The sequence below is a fragment of the Triticum dicoccoides genome, chromosome 4A (assembly GCF_002162155.2).
Source record: "Triticum dicoccoides isolate Atlit2015 ecotype Zavitan chromosome 4A, WEW_v2.0, whole genome shotgun sequence".
NCBI classification, from domain to species: Eukaryota; Viridiplantae; Streptophyta; class Magnoliopsida; order Poales; family Poaceae; genus Triticum; species Triticum dicoccoides.
The window spans coordinates 579,674,389-579,684,436 of record NC_041386.1 but is presented as its reverse complement, the minus strand read 5'-3'; the positions used below and the strand labels follow the sequence as shown (position 1 = coordinate 579,684,436).

Genomic DNA, 10,048 nt, shown 5'->3' with positions numbered 1-10,048 from the left:
ACTATGAGCCCAGTGGGGAGAGCTTTCCTTAATAGCCTACAAGCAAAGGTTTGAACTCTTGACGCCAAAAGCTTTTGCTTCCAGGCCTGCTTAAGAAGTTTTTTTTTCATGTGAAGAAATTTGTCTTTGCTAGTTGTTGGGAGATTTCTGGATTGTCTGCAAGTAAAGTTTGCAAGTGCTCTTTGAATTGCATTTGCAAGAAGGGGTCCAATCCCAACACAAAATATCACTACCATTGTCCTAGAAAATAGGACTTTGAAAGTGCATCTAATTTCATTGGTGGATTTTGGTAATTAATGTTAGCATATCTCAAGTAACTAATGCCTCATACACATTTATTTCAGGAAAATTTCCTTGTGGGTGCAACAAAGGAATAGAAGGTGACCCCTACAAATTGCATCAAGACAAGTGTCGGCCAAGTCTAAGGACGTCATTTTAGTGGTCCAAGAGCACATTGAGTCCATAGGCAATGACGGTACTGTCAAAATGTGATGAAGATGTTGTGATGAGTTTAGTTCTCCATGTGCTTAAAGACAAACTTCAAAACCCTGAAATTCCTTCAAAGATTCCTCCACTATATCTACCTAGTTCCATTCACTTCGGAGCTTCTGAGCTCTTCCAGTCAAAATCACCAAACCATTCACTAGATATAGTTGTTGCATAACTCTTTCCATTCAGAGCTTCCAAATGTTTAATTCAGAATCACTAAAGCATCTAGAAACCTTTTGTTGCCATGCCAGTCGGAATTTCTGAGGAGAAAACCAAAGTGTGTGACATTGCTGAAGTGTACCTCTCAGAGCCCACGAATGATCTTTGGTCGGACCTTCTAAACCGTTAGAAAGTTGTCTCGTTTGTTCACGTGGGAGCTTCCGAGCTGTGTAATAAAGTTGGTAACAATTAGACTTCCGACCCCTCCTATTTATACCCCCACCCGTTCACTCAAAGCAAACTCCACTCACATCATATGTTTTGAGAGAGAACTCGACCTCCTTAATTATGTTGATTTCAAGGGCTTTCTACTCCAACCATCCAGACCAATCCTTTGAGATCTAATCCCCTCTTGCTTTCTTATCTTTCCTATCCAATTCAAAAGCCATCTTGAGAAAGTTTGAGTGTTTAGGATTTTATCCTTTGAAGCACAAAAGTAAGGAATTCATCATCAAGCAATCTCTATCTTGTTACTTTTGAAGGGTACGCACCTCCTAAATCAGCTAGGTGTTTGGAAGTCTTCAAACTTACGAAGAACCCAAGAAGTTTGTAAGGGCTCAAATATCGCCTACTTAGTGAAGATCTAACCTAGTGAGACCAGTCCTTCATGGGCGTACTTCATGGTGAAATAGGTCGGTTGCTCCTTCGTGAATCCTTCGTTGGTGATAATCCTTTGTGGACCGTTCCTTCCTGGAATCTCACAACCGAGATCCTTATAATCATAGACCCTTCTTGAGTCAAAGCCTCCATCAATATGGATGTAAGATAGTGTCAACTATCCACCACATGAAAAATCTTCACCGAGCCAACCCTTGTTTGCGTATCTCTAACTCTACTTGTTTACTTTCACTTGCATGCATTTACTTTCCGCTGCTTATACTCTAGCAGAATTATATTGGCATGTATTTACTGTTTTCGTTCCCTATCCTCTAGCAAAATTGCATGTGTAAGGTGCTTGATAGAATATTAGAAAAACCTAAAGTTGACAAAGAAACTAAAATTTAAGAAATTGTCTATTTTTGGCTCACTAGTCTATTCACCCCCTCTCTAAACATACTAATCGATTAGAATGGTATTCAAGCCTTGGTCTCCTTAGCAAGGTGCTCCTTTAATGAACATTCGTAAGTTGACCTTTTGCTTTGACTTAACCGCCTTGGAGAGTACGCCGTCTTCTAGTATGAAGAATCTTCTTTGTAGAGTTCTTTCTTTTGGAATACTTCTCGATGAAAATTCACAACCCAGCTCCTACTATGACTGGTTGTTTTTGCTATGGACTATGGCATCAAAAGCTCTTTAATTGAAATTCATATTGGTTTTCATTCCCAACTTCTTTTTTTGTTCTTGCGTTTTGACAACCCCGCTAAACAATTAGGCTCTTGTTTGCTCTTGTACAAGTACAAGACAACCATAACATGGATGCACAATTGTTACCAAAAACTACTCTTCTTCAGGAAGCATAAGAACAGCATGATCATACTAGAACCGCCTCTTCGTTTAGAATTAGATTTTTGATATAATCGTACAGTACAAGAGACAGTGCGAAGGGGGAGCATTCACCGCCCCACCAAGGCTAGAAAGCTACGAGAGAAAAACAATAAAACAATGACATCATTAGCAGCTCGTGAGGAGAGCTGCAAGCATGATCCTCGATTCAGTTCACCAATCTAGGACAATGTTCCTGGAGAGGAACAGGTTATCGATGTATTCTATAATGGGACTAGATGCATCAATGTATCTCCTCATCTCCTTCTGCACAGAGCAATCTGCAAGCACACAGAGACAGAATTTCATTATTGGTCTACTAATAATATCCCTAGACAAGTCAAGCTACTTGACAGAATTTCGTTATTGGTCTATCAATCAACATATCATCTGATGAAAGCATCAAGTATCACTGAATATAAGTTGAGGTAGGTATCCTCTGATGGTGATGGATGTCAAATCATTTGCTTACCAGTTTCGTTCAACCTCATTATCAACTGCTCTCTGCTGGGGAGAGTGTACATCCCGGCACCAACCGCCTTTCGGATCGCCCAGCTATGGAACGGGGCGCAAACCTGGCCGTAGGCCGTCGTCGCAGCATCATACAACGAGCCGCCCCTGAAAAATCAGACGCCAGAGAGTGTGTAAGCTGTCGTCCGTCCGTATGTTGGCGGAATCAACGATGATTTTATTAGCAACAAACTGATGATGAACCACCATTGATTGCTGCACAAAGCATTTACATTTGCTGCTGCTGCCAGCGGAGGAGAGCAAGCTGACAAATTTGTGCTCTGCTGGAACGAATGAATGAGTGAGTGAGCGGAGAAACGTACTCGGTTGCGAGGAACTGCTCGAAGAGGGCCTTGATGAGGCCGAGGCCGAGGCGGACGCGGCGCAGGTTCCGGGAATGGCTGCCCTGCTTCTTGACGGAGTCGTTCTCCACGTCCTTGTCCAGGATGTCGTTGAGCGTGGCGTACTCCTTTGATGCCCCGATGAGGTCGTTCACCTGGACGGTTCACCCGAGCAAGTTGGGTCACATTTCTTTCTTTCTTTCTGCTACAGGTCGTGGTCGTGACCGAACAAAAGGAGAATACAAACGATCGCCGATCGCATTTCTTTCTTGCAGACAATCTTGTTGGGGAACCCTAAAAGCTTCCCCAAGTTTGTGTGGTTACTTTCTAATCGCAATGAGAACAATTGTATGAAGAATATTCGAACAATTGCGAGCGACGCTGCAGAGATGCCATGGCAGGACGGGAGTACAATTTTTTACCAAAGTCAAACACAAAACAGAGCTTTGTTTCTTGGAAACGAAGCAGGTAATGCGATTTTTCTATCTGATCGCCATGCGGAATCTCGAGACGACTTCATCTCCAAGAATAACAGATCGACCGGAGGGGCTCCGAATTACCGAGGGGGGGAAACAGGGGAGATCGGTTTGGGTTTTTACCTTGGTGACGTACTCGCTCTCGGCGAACTTGAAGGCGATGCCGAGGGAGCTGAAGAGGACGGAGACGAGGGCGCAGGTGTCGCCGAAGGGGGCGAGGCGGAGCTCCCCGCCGTCGGCCTCCATCCCGCGCGCCAGCTCCTCGAAGGCCTCGGCCACGGCCGTGAGCGGCTGCTCCATGCCCTGCCGCGCGGCCACCACGGCCGCCGCCGCGTCGCACATCTCCTCGGACTGCGCCGGCCTCTGCCCCCTGAACGCCATCATATCGTCGGCCGAGCGATCAACCAACCAACCAACCGCCCCTCCTCCCCCCTCGCTCGCTCTCGCCGGTGGCGCGCGGAGGCCGTTGCTCCTCCCCCTCCTCCCCCTCCTCCTCGCCGCCCCTCGTTCTCCCCCCCTCTCTCTCTCCTCGGCACCGAAGGCGCGGCCCAACAACCGTTCAACGGATGGTGGTGGTGGCACGGGCGGAGGACACGCAGGCACGCACGAGGCAGAATGGGCTCACGGAAAATATAGCGCCTCCGGGGAGAGGAGGATGCCGTCTATGTATAGGGGGAGGCTGGGGTGGGGTGCCGCTGCCGCCGGGAATCTGCTGCGGGGGGGAGCAGGATCGGAGGAGGAGAGGGATTTGGAGAGGAAGTGCGAGGCGAAATCGTCCAGGATTTTCGTGAGGGGGCGCCCAGGTGGAGTCCTAAACTGAAACCAGACGGGAGAGACTGGTCGTGGTCGGTCCGTTGATTGGCGTGTTGGGGGAGTAGAAAAGCGGTGGGAACTCGGACGCGGTGGTGTTTTCCCTCGAACTCACGTCAACGCCGATATTTTTCTTCTGCGGTGGGCGGCTACGAACAGGGAGATCAAATCGAATCAAAAGGGGGAAATGTACAGATACAGTGCGGAAGAAGTTGTATTTACGAACTCGTAGTTTAGGTCTTTAGGAGACGGACTACTCATACTTTATGATGATTATTATCATGAGACCGGTGAGTTTGATTGTGATAAAATAGAAATTCACCTTGGGCAGAGTTCTGGACAGGGATGCAGATAGAGGAACAAAACCCAAGGGAAATTACATGATATTTGCAAGGGCGCTGCTACGCGTCGACCGGAAGATCAGCCGCCTCGCAAGCCGTTGAATCCAACGAGTTGAGCGATCGAGTGTCATCTTTTATCATTGCAACACAAGTTAAAATGATTTTGAAATGTTTAAAAAAAATCCCAACAAAAATTTGATGTGTTCATAGTCACATTCAAATGCTACATGCATATTTTCATGTAAAAAGGTTAAGCATTTTGGCCTGCGAAAAAAAAAATTAAACACATGTTACACCCAGATTTGCTTTTTAACCACGGAACATTGTGACTGTTTCGCATGAAAATTGTAGAGCATGCTTGCGGCACTAACAAGAACATCTAAGATTTTTTTAAAGAAAAATACTACTTTTTTGATTTTGCTGTTCATACGGAAGCAAATGCACCCGAGAGCCAAAACGCCGGAGTCCGTTTTTGACCGGAAATCTAATTCAGCTCCCACGTGCATGACACTCCTCAGACTGTAAGCAATTTGGGAGGAACACTTTTTTTACCGCCCGATCTTCGTGCGCGGATCTTAACACGAAGTTGGTGACACGTCAGTATTTTTAGTCGTTCGCCAGGACGTCCTCTCGGTGCTAACGGTTTTCAGACTCTTCTCCTCATCGACCTGCACTTCCTCCCCACTTGATCCTCATTCTTCCACCACCTCATTCAGTTCCCACACTGCTGCATCGTTGTAGGCTCCGCACCCTACCGTCGTGCGCCACCACTGCACAACCCTTGGCGATGTGCCCCCGCACCACCACCGGCGACACGACCCGCTCCATCCCCGTCGACGCTCCTCCCCAAGGTAGACGGTGACGGGCTCGAGCGCATGGAGGCGCCGCCCTCGATGATGCGCTCCCCTCCAATAGGGTGACGCGCCTCCTCAAGGTCAACGACGGCGGAGGTGGCACAATGCTCGAGTTGAGTTGACGGTTGGGGGGATCCTCACGCACAGTGGCAGGCTCAAGCGTGTGGAGGCACACTGTGTCATGACCTCGTCTCCTGTCCTGCACTAGCAGGGCATAGCCACACGCCTCCAGCCGCATGTCGGCGTGCTGGTTGCATGTGTGCAAGTAACACCACCTCAGAGAGCAGCGCGCCGCGGCCGTCACGCTCCTGACCGGGAACCGGCACCTCATAGCCCATGATGGTCACACCGTTGCGAGGGGTGCTCTGAGTGTTCGTAGGAGCTCGAGGCGATAGCGTCGCCACCCAACCCCCTGGTACTGCTGATTTGGAAAGGGAAGGAGACCTGGAGGAGCTCGTGATGTGCGCCCACGTTGCAATTGTTGGGGAACGTAGCAGAATTTTAAAATTTTCTACGCATCACCAAGATCAATCTATGGAGTCACCTAGCAACGAGGGAGAGGGGAGTGCATCTACATACCCTTGTATATCGCGAGCGGAAGCATTCAAGAGAACGGGGTTGATGGAGTCGTACTCGTCGTGATCCAAATCACCAATGACCAAGCGCCAAACGGACGGCACCTCTGCGTTCAACACACGTACGGTTGGGAAGACGTCTCCTCCTTCTTGATCCAGCAAGGGGAAGGAGAGGTTGATGGAGATCCAGCAGCACGACAGCGTGGTGGTGGAAGCAGCGGTGATCTCGGCAGGGCTTCGCCAAGCTCCAACAAGAGAGAGAGGTGTTACGAGGGGAGAGGGAGGTGCCAAGGGCTTGGGTGCGGCTGCCCTCCCTCCTCCCAACTATATATAGGACCCCTAGGGGGGCGCCGGCCCTAGGAGATCCAATCTCCAAGGGGGGCGGCGGCCAAGGGGGACTTGCCCCCCAAGTCAGGTGGGGTGCCCCCCACCCCTAGGGTTTCCAACCCTAGGCGCAGGGGGGGCCCATGGGGGGCGCACCAGCCCACCAGGGGCTGGTTCCCCTCCCAGTTCAGCCCATGGGGCCCTCCGGGATAGGTGGCCCCACCCGGTGGACCCCCGAGACCCTTCCGGTGGTCCCGGTACAATACCGATTAACCCCGAAACTTTCCCGACGGTCGAAACTGGACTTCCTATATATAAATCTTCACCTCCGGACCATTACGGAACTCCTCGTGACATCCGGGATCTCATCCGGGACTCCGAACAACTTTTGGGTTACCGCATACTAATATCTCTACAACCCTAGCGTCACCGAACCTTAAGTGTGTAGACCCTACGGGTTCGGGAGACACACAGACATGACCGAGACGACTCTCCGGCCAATAACCAACAGCAGGATCTGGATACCCATGTTAGCTCCCACATGTTCCATGATGATCTCATTGGATGAACCACGATGTCGAGGATTCAATCAATCCCGTATTCAATTCCCTTTGTCAATCGGTACGTTGCTTGCCCGAGATTCGATCGTCGGTATCCCAATACCTCGTTCAATCTCATTACCGGCAAGTCACTTTACTCGTACCGTAATGCATGATCCCGTGACCAAACACTTGGTCACATTTGAGCTCATTATGATGATGCATTACCGAGTGGGCCCAGAGATACCTCTCCGTCATACGGAGTGACAAATTCTAGTCTCGATCCGTGTCAACCCAACAGATACTTTCGGGGATACCTGTAGTGTACCTTTATAGTCACCCAGTTACGTTGTGACGTTTGGTACACCCAAATCACTCCTACAGTATCCGAGAGTTACACGATCTCATGGTCTAAGGAAATGATACTTGACATTGGAAAAGCTCTAGCAAACGAACTACACGATCTTGTGCTATGCTTAGGATTGGGTCTTGTCCATCACATCATTCTCCTAATGATGTGATCCCGTTATCAATGACATCCAATGTCCATAGTCAGGAAACCATGACTATCTGTTGATCAACGAGCTAGTTAACTAGAGGCTCACAAGGGACATGTTATGGTCTATGTATTCACACATGCATTATGATTTTCGGATAACACAATTATAGCATGAATAATAGACAATTATCATGAACAAGGAAATATAATAATAATCATTTTATTATTGCCTCTAGGGCATATTTCCAACAGTCTCCCACTTGCACTAGAGTCAATAATCTAGTTACATTGTGATGAATCGAACACCCATAGAGTTCTGGTGTTGATCATGTTTTGCTCGCGGAAGAGGTTTAGTCAACGGATCTGCGACATTCAGATCCGTATGTACTTTGCAAATATCTATGTCTCCATCTTGATCATTTTTACGAATGGAGTTGAAGCGACGCTTGATGTGCCTGGTCTTCTTGTGAAACCTGGGCTCCTTGGCAAGGGCAATAGCTCCAGTGTTGTCACAGAAGAAAGTGATCGGCCCCGACGCATTGGATATGACTCCTAGGTCGGTGATGAACTCCTTCATCCAGAGTGCTTCATGCGCTACCTCCGAGGCTGCCATGTACTCCGCTTCACATGTAGATCCCGCCACGATGCTTTGCTTGCAACTGCACCAGCTTACTGCCCCACCATTCAAAATATACACGTATCCAGTTTGTGACTTAGAGTCATCCAGATCTGTGTCGAAGCTAGCGTCGACGTAACCCTTTACGACGAGCTCCTCATCACCTCCATATATGAGAAACATATCCTTAGTCCTTTTCAGGTACTTCAGGATGTACTTGACCGTTGTCCAGTGTTCCATGCTGGGATTACTTTGGTACCTTCCTACCAAACTTACGGCAAGGTTTACATCGGGTCTGGTACACAGCATGGCATACATGATAGACCCTATGGCTGAGGCATAGGTGACGACACTCATCTTTTCTCTATCTTCTGCCGTGGTCGGACATTGAGCTGAGCTCAATTTCACACCTTGCAACACAGGCAAGAACCCCTTCTTGGACCGATCCATATTGAACTTCTTCAATATCTTATCAAGGTATGTGCTTTGTGAAAGACATATGAGGCGTCTCAATCTATCTCTATAGATCTTGATGCCTAATTTGTAAGCAGCTTCTCCAAGGTCCTTCATTGAAAAACACTTATTCAAGTAGGCCTTAATACTGTCCAAAAGTTCTATATCATTTCTCATCAAAAGTATGTCATCCACATATAATATGAGAAATGCTACAGAGCAACCACTCACTTTCTTGTAAACGCAGACTTCTCCATAAGTCTGCATAAACCCAAACGCTTTGATCATTTCATTAAAGCGAATGTTCCAACTCCGAGATGCTTGCACCAGCCCATAGATGGAGCGCTGGAGCTTGCATACCTTGTTAGCATTCTTAGGATTGAAAAAACCTTCCGGCTGCATCATATACAATTCTTCCTTAAGAAAGCCATTAAGGAATGCCGTTTTGACGTCCATTTGCCATATCTCATAATCATAGTATGCGGCAATTGCTAACATGATTCGGACGGACTTCAGCTTTGCTACGGGTGAGAAGGTCTCATCGTAGTCAACCCCTTGAACCTGTCGATAACCCTTAGCGACAAGTCGAGCCTTATAGATGGTAACATTACCATCCGCGTATGTCTTCTTCTTAAAGATCCATTTATTCTCTATTGCTCGCCGATCATCGAGCAAGTCTGTCAAAGTCCATACTTTGTTTTCATACATGGATCCTATCTCGGATTGCATGGCTTCAAGCTATTTGTTGGAATCTGGGCCCGCCATTGCTTCTTCATAGTTCGAAGGTTCACCGTTGTCTAACAACATGATTTCCAGGACAGGGTTGCCATACCATTCTGGTGTGGAACGTGTCCTTGTGGACCTTCGAAGTTCAGTAGCAACTTGATCCGAAGTACCTTGATCATTATCATTAACTTTCTCTCTAGTCGGTGCAGGCACCACATGAACATCTTCCTGAGCTGCGCTACTTTCCGGTTCAAGAGGCAGTACTTCATCGAGTTCTACTTTCCTCCCACTTACTTCTCTCGAGAGAAACTCTTTCTCCAGAAAGGACCTGTTCTTGGCAACAAAGATCTTGCCTTCAGATCTGAGGTAGAAGGTATACCCAATGGTTTCCTTAGGGTATCCTATGAAGACGCACTTTTTCGACTTGGGTTCGAGCTTTTCAAGTTGAAGTTTCTTGACATAAGCATCGCATCCCCAAACTTTTAGAAACGACAGCTTAGGTTTCTTCCTAAACCATAATTCATACGGTGTCATCTCAATGGATTTAGACGGTGCCCTATTTAAAGTGAATGTAACTGTCTCTAGAGCGTATCCCCAAAATGATAGCGGTAAATCAGTGAGTGACATCATAGATCGCACCATATCCAATAGAGTGCGATTACGACGTTCGGGCACACCGTTACGCTGAGGTGTTCCAGGCGGCATAAGTTGTGAAACGATTCCACATTTCCTTAAGTGCGTACCAAATTCGTGACTTAAATATTCTCCCCCACGATCTGATCGTAAGAATTTTA

General features: G+C 47.7%; 1 protein-coding gene across 1 annotated transcript; it reads right to left on the bottom strand.

Moving 5' to 3' along the window:
* Positions 1-2,181: 2,181 nt before the first annotated feature.
* LOC119286905 (ACD11 homolog protein-like) lies at positions 2,182-4,371 on the bottom strand. Its single transcript, XM_037566372.1, has 4 exons — positions 3,641-4,371; positions 3,024-3,196; positions 2,663-2,808; positions 2,182-2,471 (listed from the first exon to the last, which is right to left on the bottom strand). Exons 1-4 carry the CDS (start codon positions 3,899-3,901, stop codon positions 2,365-2,367), a joined length of 687 nt encoding a protein of 228 aa, XP_037422269.1. The 5' UTR covers positions 3,902-4,371; the 3' UTR covers positions 2,182-2,364.
* Positions 4,372-10,048: the final 5,677 nt, after the last annotated feature.

What these genes read in the sequence shown, in the direction of transcription:
- LOC119286905 (XM_037566372.1), bottom strand. Translation starts at nt 3,901, where the DNA reads ATGATGGCGTTCAGGGGGCAGAGGCCGGCGCAGTCCGAGGAGATGTGC. An exon ending in AGAGCGAGTACGTCACCAAG is followed by an intron (nt 3,197 to 3,640) that starts GTAAAAACCCAA and finishes TGAACCGTCCAG; the next exon opens with GTGAACGACCTCATCGGGGC. An exon ending in AATGAGGTTGAACGAAACTG is followed by an intron (nt 2,472 to 2,662) that starts GTAAGCAAATGA and finishes GTGTGCTTGCAG; the next exon opens with ATTGCTCTGTGCAGAAGGAG.